Here is an 18,160-nt window from a genome sequence, read left to right as displayed (position 1 = left end):
AGTGAGAGACTGAGACATGAACAGCCCCAAGTATAAGGTTTGTGGGGGGGGGGCTCCTGCTATACACACCTCCTGACACCCACCTAAGCATGTGCCCCCCACACACACTCAGAATGGCAAGACCATTTGGGGAGTGACAATCCCGGGATCCCTGGCTTCCTGCACCATCATCTATCCCGGGGCAGGAGCACGGCTTTCATATTAGACCTCTTCTGGAGCTCTGAGAATCCCTTCCTCCTCATCTATCCCCTGAAGAATGACCACCAGCCCATAGGCCTGAGGGCTGCTTTTCTATCAAACAGGCAAGGTGCATACAGGTTACCTGGAGGCCTAATAGCTTTGGCCACCCTGCCTGTCATCTTCCACTCAGGACTTCTTATCCAGGCTCAGTTCAGCTTTAAGCTTGAGGAGCTGAGAGAAGAGGCAGCCCTTGATTAACTACAGCCATGTTATCGAAGCTGCGGCAGGCTAGAGGCACAAGCCAGGGCTGAGACAAAGGTTGGAGGCCATGACATCATTTGTACAAGAGCCTGCTCCTCTTTCGGTAGAGGACTGGTCTGGCTCCCCTCACAGGGGCTGAGACTGGCCTTATGTAGACAAGAACCCCTCCTGGCAGAACATCTGGAGCAAAAGTAGGCATGATGCCATGGATGGAACAGGCAGCTGAGACCTGAATTCTAGAGCTAGCTTTGTCTCTGGCTCTTGTGTATCTCTGAGTATGGCCCCATGTCTGAAACAACATCCTTGCCTCACATAAAGGGCAGTAAGAGAATGGAGGGAGAGGACTGCATCATCAGTCTCACGACTGGAACTTTTCCTTGGTCACATGATAGAGACTCTCCTCTATGGCCCAGGGGCAAGCACTGCAGGTAGCCCTGTTTCAGATAAGGAACGGATAGAGCCCCCCACACCCTGCAGCATAACCCCCGTATGCCACAGGGGCCTGAGAACTTGGTCTGGGCATGTACTGTTTTCATTGGCCTCGACTACAGAATGGGAGCTTGTCACACAACATCTGTCTGGTCCTCCTTTACTCAGTCATCCAGGGCCCGGGAGCTCAGGAGCATCTTAGGGATGGGTACACTGAGGCTGGGCCAAGTGCCCACTTGGGGAAGGGCAGCTGAGGCATGAGGGATTAACTGGCTCTCCTCTCCAAACAGCTCAGTAACAAGTCCCTTGACAGAGACACAGCAGGCTGGACCCCCTACAGCTATGTGAACGTATTAGGTCAGTAGTGGCTTGAGTTGTCTTCCCCATCAGCCCCACCACGACCTCTGTACTGGGGGAGCTGCCCCATCTAAAAGCAAGAGCTGAGTACCGAGCACGGCTTCCTCTGTGGTGTATAGGGAGCGCATGGCTGTGGCCCAGTGACTACTAGGAATGGAATGAGGAAATCTCCAGTGGAAGCAGAAAGTGTATTTGCCACTGTGGAAAAGGATCCTCTGCCTGGCACTTTTCAAGGCTTCTTCCCTCTGCCCTAGTGGAGGGCGGAATGGAATGGGAGGGGAGGAGAAAAGGACGGATAACCCCAACCCCTTTGGATGCTACATGGAGATCCCGATTCCTTCTGGCCTGCCCCCTACCCTACCCTCTGCTTCCCACCCCCTTCTCCTGCCATCCAGGCCCTAGGAATAATGGCTCCTCCCTGTCATTCCTCTCACTAGACTCCCATTTCCAGATCAGTGCCCTGGAGGCCAGGTACCCGCCCGAAGACTTCTACATTGAACTTAGACACCTCAGCCGCCACAATGAGCCACACTCACCAGGTCAGACCCCCAGCCTTTCCTTCCACCCCGAGAGCAGACTGCTCTGCACCCCATCCCTGTCCCCATGGAGCCTACCCGTGATTAGTCTATAAGCCCTGTGCCCACCCCAAGGCGGCAGTTTGCCCCAGCCCCTCCTACTAGCCCTGTCACCCTCACATGCTGGCTAAGTGGACAAATCGGGGTTGCTTACGGAGGGACACAGCCTAGCGGTACTCTCCGTTCTGCACCATGCAACCAACAATGGTGTCAACAACACAAGACTGGCTCTCTGCACAGAAAGTTCAATGATTCCCAGAGAGGCCCCAGAACTACCATCTTAGAAAGCAAGGTAGTGTTGTTGAGAAGAGACCGGGAGAAAGGTAGGCAGGATCTACCACCTAGTATCCTCTGGACTCCAACACTAGGCTCAAATGTGGTGGCCTGAGAGGGGTGTGGCAACTGAGTCCTGAAAGGGGAACCCGTGCATCAGTTTTAAAAATGAGTGTCAAAAGAGTACAAAGGATGGACAAGGACTGTGGCCTCCCTACAAAGTAGCTCCTTTAGGACGCCCTGGGGCAGGGCCTCAGAATGCTTAACAACTCTAGGTTTGAGTTTGGGCTTGAGGTGACTTAGTGCTCCACTGAAGCTAAGTCAACCTCCACAGGCCTCTAGTCCTGGAAGCATGAAGGTTTGGAATTCATCTTGTGGAGCAGGCATGGTTGCAAGGGCCCTGCTAAGCATTCAGTACCCCAGGACTATAACATAATCCCCATCCTCACTTCACATTGAGGTCACTGTGATCCAAACAGGAGCATGAGAGCACCCGGGCATCATCCAGGCTCAGCCCTAGTTCCTTCTAGTGCCACAGACCTTCAATCACTGTAGCTAGAACACTACACACTGGCCTTTGTTAGCTCATAGCCAGCTAGGCTGTGGCCATTGGGGGAGACCCCCTGAGATGATCTAGGCTCTACCACAACTCAACTTTGCATTTGCTTGTATACTCTTGAACAAGTTTCTGACACTTTTTGGACCGCTGTTTCCTGAAAAGGGGGGAGAGTGCTAACTGTAGGCACCCTCCTTTCTTCAAGGAAAGCAAAGGAAACCCTTGACTATTAAGTGTTAAACTGAGGTCAGCATGGCCTGCTGCAGGTTTTTAAAGGGTATGGGCTCCTTCAGGACTCTTAGAATGGCTTGCTTCGGCTGTATCACTCAGGAAGGTGTGTAAGGTGGGCACATAGGTGCGAATTCCTACAAATTCAACTTGGGAACTCTATGTGGAGGAAGGATCCAAGTATCAGTGGATTTGTCTTTGGTGTCAGAAATGTGGGCAAGTTAGGTGGAGTTAAACTATATTAGTAAGTATTTGTCGATTGCCTTGCACTGTTTTCAGTTAAAGATCAAGGTGTATCTGGTTTAAGAATCCATACTGTTCTTGGTTCCCAGCACCCATATCAGACAGTTCACAACCACCTGAAACTCCAGCTCCAGGGGATCCAATACCTCTGGCATCTGTACTCATAGTCTCTCTCTCTCTCTCTCTCTCTCTCTCTCTCTCTCTCTCTCTCTCTCTCTCTCTCTCCTCTCTCTCTCTCTCTCAAAAAAAAAAAAAAAAGACAACAACAACAAAAGCAAAACAAAACACCAGAGTGAAGGGGAGAGGAGGGGCATAACTGTGAGTTAACCAACTTGGAAAGGCCAGACTTGGCCTTTCCCTGGGATCGCTTGTAGCAATCAGCTCAAGTTTATGTCCTGCTTGTGGCTAGGGCTCACTCAGGACCATCATTCTGGGAACCTAGGAAAAAACAAACAGCAAAATGAAAGAAGTCCTTAGGGCTGAAAAACATTGGCAACATTTTCAGGAACAAAGCTCTACTTCCCCACACCCTTCAAAATGAGTAACTGAGTAAGCTGGCTGTGGCCGGGAATGATTGTTCTTCCTGGAAAGTAATTAAGTGCTCCAGCTACTTGTCTACTTCCCTCTGGCTCCATCAGAGCTACGAGGTGAGAAACCCTGCCTCCAACTCCGTTCTACAACCAAGGGAAAGGAGGATTAGAATTCTCTTCATTGTTCCCTCCAGCTAAGGCCTGGTCCAGCTTCATTCCTTACCCTGTGCCTCTAGAGTCTGGCGTCTCATCTATAGAGACCAAAGGTGGCATCCTGAAAGGCAGGTGCAGGTCCAGAGGAAAGCCCAAAGGGCTGCAGCCCATCTTAATGTGATGAGCCCTTAAGAAGCCCTCTATGTTCAAAACTATTTAGACTGATGAAATCCAGAGCAGTTTACTGGGAGTAAACTATTTTCTGGGTAAAAGAAGAAAAAGACAAGGGGGGGGGGGAGAGCCACCAGCTGTCTAAAGAAGCCTCACCCTGTATTTTCTTTCCTTCTGTTTTTATGCAGGCACTTGCGGAATGGATAGACGTCAGAACACATACATTATGGACAAAGGCTTCAAAGGTAGAGTATCTAATCCTGATGTCCTGTTACCGATCTGAAATGGCAAGGAATTCTGCCTGAGAGAATACTGCAAACCCCATGCCCCTTAAAAAAAACAAACAAACAAAAAAGCTAAGAAGCTCACGGGACCCAGAGCCACTGGGTGGCTCTGCCCAGGAGGAGCAATCCTAATAATAATGAATTCATCTTTCCATTGCAGTTGCACCTGCTTAGCAAACGCTTGTGGGTTTGTTATAGATGCCAACTAAATGTCTTCGGAAATGTAGACCATCATTATCCAACCAATTAGTACGAGTTAAATTGATTATAAATCTGAAATAAAGTCAATCTACCTGCCCCAGAGGCTTTCTGTTGTGCTGGCAAGGACCACCACCCTGCACCTGCTGCCTTTCTGGGTGGGGCACAAAGATTGCAAATGATGCCCATGTTAACAGCCCCTATCCTCCAGAGATCTCTGCGTCCAAGAAAGATCCCTACGCCACAAGAACTACATACAAGGCGGACCATCCCTCTAGGAAGTCTACAGGTGAAGCCAAAGATCGAGTCCAGCCCCCCAGTTAGGTCCCAGGTTTAAATGCTGGAACATGTGAGCTAGGCAGGGTGCTTTGGAACTCTGTCACTTATTAACCATGTGTTTCCTAAGGTTGTTTCTTCACCTGCAAAGTTGGGATAATTATGCCTGTCCTGTTGACTCATGCCTGTCTTATTATCTAACAAGGTTATCTTGGGTGTCCAATAAAGTCGGATGGGAAGCGCTTTTGTGTATTATAAAAGTGGTACCAATGTGATGTCTCTGGGAAATGTTTCAAAGTCTCAAACTGAAAGAGCAGTAATAAAACTCAGCAAAAATCCCAACTGATATTCTAAATCTACCTCTGCACCAGAGTCACCTTACAAGTTGTGTTCAAATTGCAGGTTTACACCCCCCCCCCATCAGATTCTGCTGCAGTAGATGGAGAGGAGGGCCCAGCACTCTGCAACTGAGAGGAGTACCTCAGGCTATCCTTATGAATTTATTATCCAACTATCATTAGTCTAAACTGCCCCCAGCTTTCCCAGCTTTCTGTTCTGATCTTTCAGACCTAGCATGGCCATCTCCTAATCAGGAGAGCAACTTGTGTACAATCTTAGGAAGTTGGCTATCAGAAGTGAGATGAGCAGAACATGGGTGGTGGTGTGTTCTACAAGAAAGAGGAGAGCAGGCTGAGCGACCATCAGGTTTAGGATATGCAAAGCCCAGGAGACCTGTCTGAGGAGGAGGCCATTCCCAAGCTCTAAGCCAGCCCATAGGCCGTATTACCCCAGGAGCTTGATTATGGCAAGTTTCTGAGGATTCTGGTTTAAACCATCCAAATGGAGGCACACACCATTTCGGTATGTGAGGCTGCCAACAGAAGAGCCATAATGCCACTTGTCTGCTATGTCCCTAAATCTGTTTCTCAGTGTGGAATGAGGACTAGAGAGCTATCCCAGGGCCTTTGAGGCTCTGAGAAGATGCATGACTCAATGGAGAATAGCTCAGACAAGCCCTGGGACTAGTGTACAGGCACACCTTCCCTGTCATCGTGTGCATGGTGATTAGGGTAACTGCTTTTAAACTCAAAACCATAAAACAAAGCCAATGAAAGCCAGTCTCTGCCTCGGCATCACTGCATTCCTGTCTTATGGAATCATCTGAGTGCATGGGAGGCTCTCACAGGCAAGCAGCCAAATTCTGTTCCACAACTGGCTCTAATCAGCCTTTTAGAGAGAACTGTGTAGGCAAATGTACATCAAGTGTTGGGGGCCAACATGGCACAACAGAGTTCAAAAAGAGGCCAGTGACGTATCTTTGTAGAACTTACATATGAATGTAAGAAATGCTTACAAAACAACACATGGAACAAATCCTACCTGCTGGCTAAATCCCCAGCTATTTCATGTCACTAAAGCAATAGGGGCAAGCCAAACCCAGCAGGACTAATTAAGAGTCTAGGAGTTCTCTAAACTTGGTGTGTGTGTGTGGGGGGGGGGTGTGGCTTGCCAGAGAAGGAAAGGATTTGGGCTCCAGTTCAGCTGTGCAGTGCTCACTAGACACAGCAGTACGTGTGGGTCTTGGCTTTTTTTTTTTCCTTTTTAAAAAAGGACAGTTGTGATAGCACCACCGGTAAGGCCCTTTCCAACTCTGACATTCTAAAAGTCCTAATTCAGTAACATCTCCTTTTCTCTAACTGGGAACTCCACTCACCGTCACCTTGGGAGGCTGAAGGAGACTGCTTACACAGCTAAGCACCTGCCTTCCCTTTCCTCCTTCAGCATAGTGACTGTACAATGAACTGGCGTGTCCAATTCCTTGTCTGTCATGCTTTCCAAGTGTGACAGGAAAAAATCCACTTCTCTCCACCTTCTTCTTCTATCTGGGAATCTTGGGCCTGGACTGCCACTCCCCCAACCTGTGATCCCTCACGTGACTTTGGGTTCTCAGACACTTAGAAGAAGCCCACTGACATCCTGACAACGCTTGTGGCTGGCCAGTGTTTTCTGGATCTCAGATAACCAACCCACCCCCACACCCGTACATCCCATCCCTCCCCATATCTATCTCTCACTGAAGTGAAGAATGCTAGCTTAACCCCAGGAACAGAAGCAGCACACTGGCCTCCTATTGACAGCAGCAGCTCAGAGGTGAGCAACAGATACTTAAGTGTCTGGGTTTCCACATAAATTTGAGTAACCTGGGCCCTAAATGGCTACCAGGCCTTAATAGGTTCAGAACATACTCACAGGTTCAGAACATATTCACATATTGGGAAGTTGTTTCCTCCCTAGACTTGTGCTTCCTCAAAAAATGAAGATGTTCATTTCAGAAACCCATCTTGACTGTGATGATACGCACAACTGCGTAAGGTCCAGAGGAGGAAACAAGGAGAGTAAGTGCCACGGCACGTGGAGGACTGCATGCTTCCTCTTTCTTTGCACAGTGCCCTGACAAGCAGGCACTGGGGTGGGAGTGGGCTTGCGAAGGGATGAGGAAGTATCCCGGCCCAGCTGGTTACTCTTCCCCACACCCTGTCATCAGAGCAGGCAGGTGGATGACTCAACAAGAGAAAGGCTTGGCTTCCTGAGGCTCAGTTCTCTGGCTTGCCTTGCCCCGTCTCCTCCAGTTCCCAGCAGACTGGGATAACTCAGCAGGCTCCCCAAACACCACTCTCCATGGGTTTCTCCGTCTTGTCTTGATCTGCAAACCTGGTATGGAAGATCCTTGGCCCTGAGCCTAATCCCCTTCGCCCCAGCTACAATTTAGCCCAGGAGAAGGAATATACTGAAATGGATAAAGCTAACGTTTTCTTCATCAAATATTGAGAGCAGCCCACTGTTTCACTTTCTGGTGAAAACACAGCTGGGTGAGGCTCGAAGGCTTTCCACTGCTCTAACTTAGCCTGTCCTCTCAGCAGGCCCTGGTATTTCTAGGAAGGATAAAGTGATGCAGCTGTAAAGAGCTTACACTCCAGCTAACTAGACATGCTGATGGAAAAACATCTTGATTGTCAGATAAGACAGTGGCTGCGTCCTAAGCACTAAGCATTAGACTAACAAACTTTGAGCTTTGGTTTCCTCATTTCTAAACAGTAATAGCAGTCCTTTCCTGTCCAGCGCCCCACCAAGTTTCTTTCTATTTGCTTTGAGACAAGGTCTCACTATAAAGTCCTGGCTGGCCTGGAACTTGATGTGTGAACCAAGCCAGCCTTGAACTCAGATCTGCGAGCTTTTGCCTCCCAAATGCTGGGATTACAGGTGTGCCCAATCACAGCCAACGCCTAAGTTTCGAATAACCTAACTGGAATGAAAGTCACTCTTCAAGTGCTCCACAAAGTAAGCTGTCCCTCAATTCCACATAATATGCAACCAAGACAGTGGTGACAAGTAACGGACAGCTTTTAAACAAGAAGTCCTGAGCCTCTCCCTGCCCGATGAGTGCAGACCAACCATATCAGGACAGACTGGGAAGTTCTCAGGCTTACACCACTCCCCAGTACTAAGGAAGTACTGCGAGGCAAACGAAGATGACAGCCTTAGACAAGTCACAATCTAGAATCCAGGCCACCATGCTCTCCGTCCTCTGCGTGGGTAGGCTTCCACCAGCAGAAGCACCTGTTTACCTACCCTTCAGTCCTAGCCAGAACAGGCTGAGACCGCTCATTATCTAGCAGGAATGTTTTTTCCTCCCTGAGTCAGATGCTACAAAGGTCAGCCTTAGACCAACCAGACTAAAGCCAACTTCTCTCCCAACTTGTGAGCTCAGCTGGGATGAAAAGCACTTTGGATTTGCTTCTGGAACTGGCTTTGCTAGGAGAGGCCGTGGGACTCTGAGGAACTGACTTCCCTAAGTCTCAGTTTCTTCCTAAAGCACTGAGGCAGGCAGGCAGCAGGAGGGGGACAGCTGATGCTTTGCTGCGGCCCAGCACTCTGAACACCTGAAGGGACGAGAACTAGTGGTGAACGCACTTCTACACACAAGCAAGGACATGCTGCCTGCCAGAGTAGGAGCTGCCAACGTCCCGAGTGAACCCCTCCACACCAGACCATCCGTGCTGGTGTCCAGCTCAGTTACTTCAGTCACTTGCACGTCCAGTTCCCCTTGAGTCACATGGCTTTCACTTTTTAACATTTTCAGCAAAATCAAAACTGGGGGCAGAGAGCTTAGCTGACAGCCCCAAATGGAAAGTGTGGTGGTTCTAGTGAGCAGATTCCCTAAGAATTTCACCAGCTCACTTTCCCCGACATTGAGGTGAGAGGCTCTTAGGTTACTCTTGACTCTCAAGAGTACTCACTTAGAGACACCTTGCCTGCCGGTGCCTCACAGCTAAGGGACACAACTGTCAGACTAGTTTACTGCGCACAGATAGAGCATCACCCCGAAGGGAAGGAGAGTAGCAGTTGAAGTCCCTTTCTTTTCCCTGTGACTCTAGTCACTAAGGGATCTCCAGGAGAGCCACTGTCACTTCATCTCATTCTTATTAGACACTGAGTTCTAATGACAGAGAGGGATACAACTGAAACAAGTTCCAGTCAACATTCCCAAGGACCGGGGAAGATGAGCCTGGACTACACTTAGAGCTTGCTAACAACACTCAGGTACCGTTTCAAAGGCCAGCTTGAAACCGAGGGCTTTTTATACCTGCTACACTTCATTTAGCCCACTCTAAGGATGAGCTCCTGAAAGACAGGGATGCTGCTATTTGCTGAAGACCGCTAAACTGTTGACATCCATACTAAAACACATATATGCTGAATCAAAGTTTGTAGTCATCATCACAGAAAACATGGGGCCAAGAAGTCCCAGAGCACAGATTTGAGTCTTAGCTTTGCAGTGCTATTTACTAACTCATGACCCTAGCCAAGTTACTGTACCTCTCTGGGCTTCCACATGATAACATACCAGCTAGCATTTGTATAAACTAAACAATACATGTAATTGCATACTGTGAATAATCTTGAGCTAATATCTAATGATTAAAGCCAACGATTTTCTTGTCCTTCCAAAACCTGTTTCTGTGGGAAAAGAATACCTAAGAAAGCATGCCTTAAGACATTGAATAAGATTTAACCTTCCGATATCACAGTCTTCCAGCCCCAGGATCCTGAAGGCACACAAACTTGACTGTAGTCTGTTTCTGGTATTTATATGAATCCTTATGTCCTTGTTTGTCCTAAGAAATCTCTCTTGCCTTGCAGATTACATGAAAGAATCTGCGTGCAGTTCTAGTACTTGTTCCTTGAACAGCAGTGAAAACCCTTATGCCACAATTAAGGATCCACCCATCCTCACCTGCAAGCTTCCAGAAAGCAGCTATGTAGAAATGAAGTCACCTGTGCACATGGGGTCTCCGTACACAGATGTGCCATCCTTGTCGACATCTAATAAAAATATATATGAAGTTGGTAGGTGTCTCACATAAGTAACTCAGCAGAACCAGGGCAACAGTGCAGCATCTCAAGTGAAATCCCTCCTCCATTCACTGTTTCCACAACACACCCTTCTATTTGGTTGCATTGAAGGAAACCAAGGAGAAACTCCGTCCCAGGACTGCCCTCCCCTCTAATGCAGGAAAACAAAATCTTGTGTTTCTCTGCTTACAAATCACAACTGATAAGCAATAGAAATAGCAAGGATGGGGAACCAGTATACAACACTTTAACTGATTGTTGATACAAATCCATGTCTGAAAAAGAAAACAGTCAGAACTACTGTTTACAAGTTTCTAAATCACTTCCTTACACCTCCCCTAGTTTCAACTATGATCCTAGAGGCGTTCATAGGCCCCACACCTCTAGTGTGTCCGAAATCTCTTGCTGAGCAGAGGCTGGGATTCTGACAGTGCATACCTTTAGGTTTCCAGCTCTAGTGCAAGCCTGTCCTAATCCTCGTGTATGTCAGATTTAGATATCCACAGTTCCTCTCCCCAACAAGTTAAATAGAACTTTCTTCTCTCCCACCAAGGCAACAAAGCTAATCTGTTCTCTGAACTCATTTTTCACCATATTCCTTAGAGCCCACAGTCAGTGTGGTCCAAGAAGGCCGAGGTCGTAACTTCAGCTATATCCAGAATCCATACGACCTACCTAGGAACAGCCAGATTCCTGGGCATTATGACCTCCTCCCAGTAAGACAGAGCCCTGCCCATGGGCCCTCCCAGGACAAGCAGTAAGAGGGATAAGCTTCCCTCTTAGTGTGCTCTGCTGACTATTCTCTGACTCTGAAAGAAGACAATCCGTGACTTGAAATATCAGTACAGATGACCTGGACTGAAGGAAGCACTTCAAATGGGGTTGGGTAACTGTTCAAGGAAGTCTGTTCACAAAGACAAATCCTATCATCTTCAGCCCTAAATGCCCTGGATATGATTTTTAAAACATTTAAGATATTGCTACTCATCAACATCAGCTAAATTCAGCTAAAAGATATGTATTTAATATTCTGAAACAACGCTTAAGGTGCATGTAGCTTAGGTTCTGCAAGCTTTCCTAGAAGGAAAGGGGGCTGGGGAAGGGAGAGGGCACTTTAAAGCACCCGAAATGTGTATGTGCTGTTGATTGTTGTTACCACCAACATCTGTTTCAGTACCTAAGGGAACTGGTACGTGGACACGAACTGTTCTAATATTAATCGTAAAGTCTGTGTACATAAAGAATGGTCCATCAAATTATAACAGCCATAATCAGAGTTTAAAATGTAGCATACTTCTGACAACTTGCATTTTCAAAAACAAGAATTTAATAAAGACAGAGTCACTTTCTTCTGCCCCATCAGTGAAAGTAGGCAAAACAGAAAGAGAAGGGAAAAAATAAAATAAAAGAGTAATTATTTCAAAAGTGCAGCACTTTCATTCGGTCTAGAATAATTTCTATGCCTGCTTTACCAAATTTTACCAAGTCAAAGTTCAAGAATAATGAATGCCAACCCTGGCCTGGCTGCATTACATCAGTACACCCAGTACCTGGGTCGTTCTGTGTGCGCCAGAGGACTAAGCGGCTGCTTTAAAAAGGCAGTCACAGGGCTGGGGTGCAGCCCTGATAAAGACCACTTGCCTAGTGAGCAAGGCCCTAGGGTAGATCACCAGCATCATAACAAAGCATAGGCTGGTAAGAATTGAGTTTCCCTAGAAACCATCCACTTGGCCCATTCAGTTTACTTAGTTGGGAGTCCCTTGACTTGTTTTCAAGCAATTCTTCGCAGATGGCACTTGATGTAGCATGGAACCTAAAAGTGTAAAGAAATTACACAAATGTAGGCATGGCAAGCTTAAGTTGCTTAACATATATTGTGCTTTTTGATGGAATTAAATTAAATAAAGGTAAAAAAAAAATTTTTTTTAACGCCCAGCACTTATTGAGATGGGCAAATATGTATTCCATTAGTTAGTGTTTTAAAAATCCTGTTCAGATAAGTTCATAGCTCCCACTGCAGAGTTTAATAGCAGGTAAACTGAGGCTTGGACAATTCTGAATGTGGCTAATTCCCAAATTCCTATAGGACCCCTTCATAAGAATTAAGGGCAAACTGGAAGTTAATGGCCACCCTTGTGCCACCCCAAGCTCTTAAAGAGTAGTAAGGGTCTAGCCAGTGAAAATTACCTAAAAAGGGTTTACAGAAGGGGGGCTAGAAGACTGTAGAGCTGAATACTGCTACAGGAAGTGGAGTTGATACTAACTGGAAGTCAGCTTGGAATCCCTTAGTTTGAGTAAGAAACAGCAAAACAAGAAAATAAATATAGAAGCAGATCTCCCTCCTCACTTCACTCAAGGCATAAGGCCCTTTTAGCATTAGAGGAAAATAAACACGAATGCTGCATGTGTGCATGGAAGCGAGTGATCAGCAATAGTGAACTTTCCAAAAAGCCTTATTAAACTAGAAACACTAGAAAATTACTTTGTAGACCTAAGCTAATATTTCTCATACATATGTATAAAGACATAGTTAAGAGACTCACCTCAGTATTTCAGGGCCATGAGTGTTCAATTATCTTTGTGAAGCAAGGATGAAGAAGCATGGCAAAATCCAATCAGCAAGGAGAAATGGCATCTCGATCCCAGGCTTTATCTTCTTCCCTTATCCTGCATGTACAATAACTGCTACCTGGCAAACTGCAATCATGCAAATTCCAAGTCTCCCTTCTCTCTTGCCAACTCCCCTCTGCACAAAAGTGTCCAGCGAGAGGTGGGATGGCTAGAGCTCGGTCAAGAGATGTTAGCAGCACTCCTGTTAAGTCACTTGCCCTCTCTGGGCTCCTTTATTTCCCTACACATGAGAGAAGAGACACAGAGTGGGGGCAGAGCTCTAACAACTCTCCAACTGTAGCACTCTACAACATTTCAGGCAACACAATTCAATCAGGCAATACAGAGGAGAAGGCAAAGGTCAAAGATGTGATTAACTATGGTGACGACAGCAGCCTTCACATAACTAAGAGTTAGCACTAAGACATTTCAATCATGCAGAGCTGTTAGGAATTTCTGTCTAACAATCACAAATAGGTTTGCAGTCGGCCTAAACATGTGCACTGTGCATTCTAACAATGATTTGGAAAGATCTGTTCCATTATTTTTCAAAATGAAAACTTCAATCCAGTAAATTAATGTGTATACAAGTCAGACAAATAAAGAACACAGTTATTGTACAATAGTATAAGAGACTATGAAATGGCAATACTTTTTTAAATCACAGATTTGTAATATATTTGTTCACTGTGCAGAGGGACTGTACCTCGAACTAAATAAAATGGATTTCTCAAACTAACTTACAAGAATGCCTACTGTTGTTCTGCACACAGAAAATCTATAATCTACATTTTATGTTTAAGACAGAACTAACCTACATTTGGTATAGTTACTTTAAACAGCTGGAAGAATGAAAATTATCACAATAGATGCTTCAAAAATTAAGCAAAAGGTTATTTTTAAAGTGAAAATGGGATCTACTTAACTCATGTGAAGTAAGTTAAAATCCCACTCACACCAGTATTACGGTTTCTCTGTTTTCCCAAGGATGTGTACTCAAAGGCAACTATAACAGCTTATGTTACACTCCAGTAGCACAAAGGGCAGTAGTAAGGACTACCTAATTTATATAAATCCAATGAATAGATTTTGACTAATAGAATTTAGCATATGCATCTGCTTTAGGACATTTTAAACAAAAATCTTCTGATATAGTAGGAGATTGTGTGTGTGTGTGTGTGTGTGTGTGTGTGTGTGTGTGTGTGTGTGTGTGTGTATTAAAGCTGTAGGACAGTCATGATGACTCATGACTATAATCCCAGCACTTAGGAGGCTGAAGCAGGAGGACTACCAAGAGTTCCAGGCCAGCCTGTCTCAAAACAAACAAACAGACGAACAATAAAAGCCAGGCATGGTGCTGTACTCTTGTAATCCCAGTATTCAGGAAGCTAAGGCAGGAAAGTTTCAAGTTGAAGCAGCTTAGGCTACATAGTGAGTTCAAGAGTAGCCTAGGCTAGGAGACTATCTCAAAAACAATCAAAAGGCAGCAGGTTTATTTTTTAAGAAAATACACACATTACTCAACTGAGCACAGAGCTCAGGATAGAGCATTTGTCTAGCATGCAGGAAAGTCTGGGTTCAATTCCTAGCATCACAAAAGCTTAAAAGAAAATACAGATGCCAAAAAAATAGCTTACTGGGCTGGCAAGATGATGACCTGAGTTCAATGCCCAGGCCCCTTAAGGAGTAAGGTACAAGTTGTCCTCTGACCTCCACATGTGTGCTGTGGATATGCACACACACCAAACAAATAAATATACATAAATTAAAAGATAAATTCTGGAATGAGTTCATTAAGTTTAAATTTGCTCTTCAGACTTTTAAAGGTATATATATAATCTTCATACTAAGTCAACTCAAAATATTACAACTTGTCAGTTCACAAGGCTTAAGTGATACTTAATTTTTTTAGGCGCCAGGCAGTGGTGGCACACATCTTTAATCCCAGCACTTGGGAGGCAGAGGAAGGCGGATCTCTGTGAATTCGAGGCCAGCCTGGTCTACAAAGTGAGTTCCAGGAAAGGCACAAAACTACAGAGAAACCCAGTCTCAAAAAACCAAAAAAAAAAAAAAAAAAAAATTTTTTTAGGCTAGGTATAGTTAATACACTCCTACAATCTTAGCCCTTCAAGAGACTGAAGGGTCTGGAATTCAAAGCCAGTCTAGGCAAGTTAGTAAAACCTTGTGTCAAAGTAAAATAAATGGCTGGGAATGTTAGCTCTGCAGAGTTAACTTGCCTAAAATGTGTGCAACCCCAAGTTCAGTCACCAACCACCACCACCACCACCCCACCACTACCACCACCACCACCCCACCCCCACCACACACAAAGTTATTTCAATTTAGTATAGTGCTTAATCAAGAATGATATATTTTTGCTACTCATAAATAAGGGACAATTATTCTCCAGGACTGGAGGTTGACACATTTAGTGAACAAAGGTGAAGTTATACTCTGTGAGTCTCTGAATAGTACTAGTACCACAGAGGATAATCAAGGATAATGGCTGCAGGTTGGGCCCTTAGCATCCACACATTCTATTAGTCATTCACCTACTTAGAAGGAAGACACAAGAGTTTACCTGACCAGTGCCCCTCTCTAAGGAAGGATGGATCAATGGATGGCTACATGGGAGCTCACTATATTTGTGCTTTGTGAATTTTTTAAATTGTAAGTCGATATTTATAGACTTATACAAGAATTCTGTGTTATTTTAAACAACAGCTAGTTGCCAGATTTCATCTGCCCAAGCTATACCAAAAGTACACCTACACTCCTCTCTCTTAGCCCTCCCTCCCACAGTGTTCTGACTTGGGGTTGTCGGAAAAACAGATATTCAACATATAAACATGAACAAAACCTATTTCTTGCCTGTGGAGCTTACAATGTGATTACAAAAGGGCAGAGATAAGGGGAGCCCTGGGGTGCTAATTACACAGTTTCTTCCTTGACTTACAGGGCGCCGAACAGGGGTCCAAACCAACCCCACACAGAGGGGAGCTCTGCTTTGACTTCAGTTGTCAGATTCTCTCCTCTTTCTACCATCTTCCGCCTAAACAACTGTCTACTTATCAAACTGTCTACCCTAGAGCCTTGGGTAAGAGGAAGTAGGAACCAGAGATCTTACATAGTACTGCTATTTATGTATCCACTTTAATGCAAAAAATACATGTAAATAAAACTAGTTATATATAAAACAGTTTCTAGGGCTAGCAAGATGACTCAGTAGTAAAGGAACTTGCTGCCAAGGCTGACAACCTGATCCCTGGGATCCACACAGTGGAAAGAGAGAAATCAACTCCCTCAAGTTGTTCTCTCATCTCCAAGTACTGTGGCATGCCCCATTGCACCCTCATAAGTGTAGTAAAAAAAACTTTAAATGAAATAATGTTGCTTCTTAAATTGTTCCATGTCAGGCAGGTGTAGGGGCGTGTGTGTGTGTGTGTGTGTGTGTGTGTGTGTGTGTGTGTGTGTGTGTTTTCCTTGGACCCCAATAATGAAAGGTTTTGACAGCGGCCAGTACAATGGGTGGCAATCCCTTAAAGACATTAAGAACCATACCACTTCCTGAAGATTTATGAAAATGATCTGCTGAGATACTAGAGGCTGTCAGCAGGGGACAGACGCTAAAATCAGGATATCTGCTCTGTGGAATGGGAATAAGAGGATCTGAGAGTTTATGGTTTGAGGAAAGGTGAAGTTCTGCTAACTCAAAAATACAAAAGGAATGTTGCTGGCTACTAGTTTTGGTACTAGCTAATACTGGTAGAGTGTAGTTAACAGCCAACACACAATTATTTTGTGTTCACATTTGTTAAGAACTACCAATCCCATGTCTAATAAAAGGTAAGAAAATGAATTCAAATAAATTTAACAATTAAAAGCCGGGCGGTGGTGGCGCACGCCTTTAATCCCAGCACTCGGGAGGCAGAGCCAGGCGGATCTCTGTGAGTTCGAGGCCAGCCTGGTCTACAGAGCGAGATCCAGGAAAGGCGCAAAGCTACACAGAGAAACCCTGTCTCGAAAAACCAAAAAAACAAAACAAAACTGCAGAGTAGTGTCAGGAGTATCAGAGATTCAAGACCAACCTCAGCTACGTGAGATCTTATCTCAGCAAAACAAAAATAAAAAGCTAGGAGATTTTTTTTAAAACAATAAAAACCATAAAGAGTTTTCAACTTATAGTTGACTCAGCAGATGATCAAATGCTTCTCCTTTCCTTCACACATATCTTGACACACATTGTTAAAATTGACGTTTTTCAAATGTCCTGAAAACTTGTATCTTATTTAATGAGAATTAACATGGTGATAAATGATTTTAATCAAGATATTAAGACCAAAACCATTTTTGTAAAGTATTTACCTAACATTTTACTTATCTGTTAAATTTAAGATTTGAGTTAGAATTAATAATTTGATTTTAACACCTCCACGACTCAGAAATGATCTAGTTCAGTCACATCATTACTTCAAAGAATTTGAACTAAGAGATGAAATAGACAAGAACTACGACTATTATGGTGATATTTTATTTGTACTGAAATGTAATTTTAATTTTATGTTAATAAATAAAGTTGCCATGGGGTCAGAGCTATTAGAGCCATAGCAAGAGCGTGATGGTTAGAAGAGCTAGGTAGATTTCTGTGTGTTCAGGGATACAGCCAGTATTGGAGACATATGCCTTTAAGACCTGGAGGGCGGTACTTACAGGCAGTGATGAGGCAGTCATGTGGTTGGTTTACAACCAATGAGAAGGTAGAACAGAAAGACTATTTAAACACAGACAAACAGGAAGTAGCTCTCTCCCGCGGGGAAGTTAGGAGCACTGCAGGAGGTAAGATTTTATCTCTGAGCTCTGACCTCTCGGCTTTCTCTTTTACATTGGCTCTGTGTTTCTTATTTTAATAAGACGATTGGTTACATCTACAGACTATAATCTCTCTTTTCCAAGCAGCTGCCTACTGTGTTAGTTTAGACCCATTAATTCAATCTTCTAACTCATGTGTGATGCAGCAAATTTTCTAATAATACCTGCCTGGGATACAACATCCTTTCTAACATTCTATTCTCCAATTTTTAGGAAAATGGATACTGTTAGTAAAGTAAGATTCTGTCAATGAGATTAGCATTGTGTCATTTTATCGGCCTCCTACAATATGGAAGAACACAATCATTTTTTAAAATGTTAGACTGGCAACTCTGTTTTATTGGTGATGTATTCAGTCCTGGAAAGGACTATGGTACAGCACTGCTCCACCCAGGAGAAAGCTCAGGTTGCTTTGTCTCTCTGGTACAGTGTCATGGCACCCTATCTAAGACTCAGACAGCCCATTAAACCATGTGGGTGTGACTCCTTTCACAGCTTTTGTCCTTTTTTTTGTAGCACAACAAATGAAGGTCGTGTACAGTCTAAATAAAG

General features: G+C 44.7%; 1 protein-coding gene and 1 long non-coding RNA gene across 2 annotated transcripts in view; one reads left to right on the top strand and one right to left on the bottom strand.

The window, feature by feature from the left end:
• Positions 1–11,620, top strand: part of Megf11 (multiple EGF like domains 11) — a 326,646-nt gene extending 315,026 nt beyond the window's left edge. Inside the window, 5 exon segments of the mRNA XM_028866814.2 lie at positions 1,161–1,227; positions 1,665–1,766; positions 4,145–4,201; positions 9,917–10,123; positions 10,733–11,620. Of these exon segments, the coding sequence (XP_028722647.1) occupies positions 1,161–1,227; positions 1,665–1,766; positions 4,145–4,201; positions 9,917–10,123; positions 10,733–10,890 (591 nt within the window). The 3' untranslated portion in view covers positions 10,891–11,620.
• Positions 9,379–14,058, bottom strand: LOC119088307. The gene is made up of 2 exons (XR_005091930.1): positions 12,673–14,058; positions 9,379–11,942 (listed from the first exon to the last, which is right to left on the bottom strand). It is a non-coding gene; the product is annotated as an uncharacterized LOC119088307 (long non-coding RNA).
• Positions 14,059–18,160: the final 4,102 nt, after the last annotated feature.

This window comes from Peromyscus leucopus, chromosome 7, assembly GCF_004664715.2.
Source record: "Peromyscus leucopus breed LL Stock chromosome 7, UCI_PerLeu_2.1, whole genome shotgun sequence".
Lineage (NCBI taxonomy): Eukaryota > Metazoa > Chordata > Mammalia > Rodentia > Cricetidae > Peromyscus > Peromyscus leucopus.
This window is presented reverse-complemented; position numbering and strand designations above follow the sequence as displayed.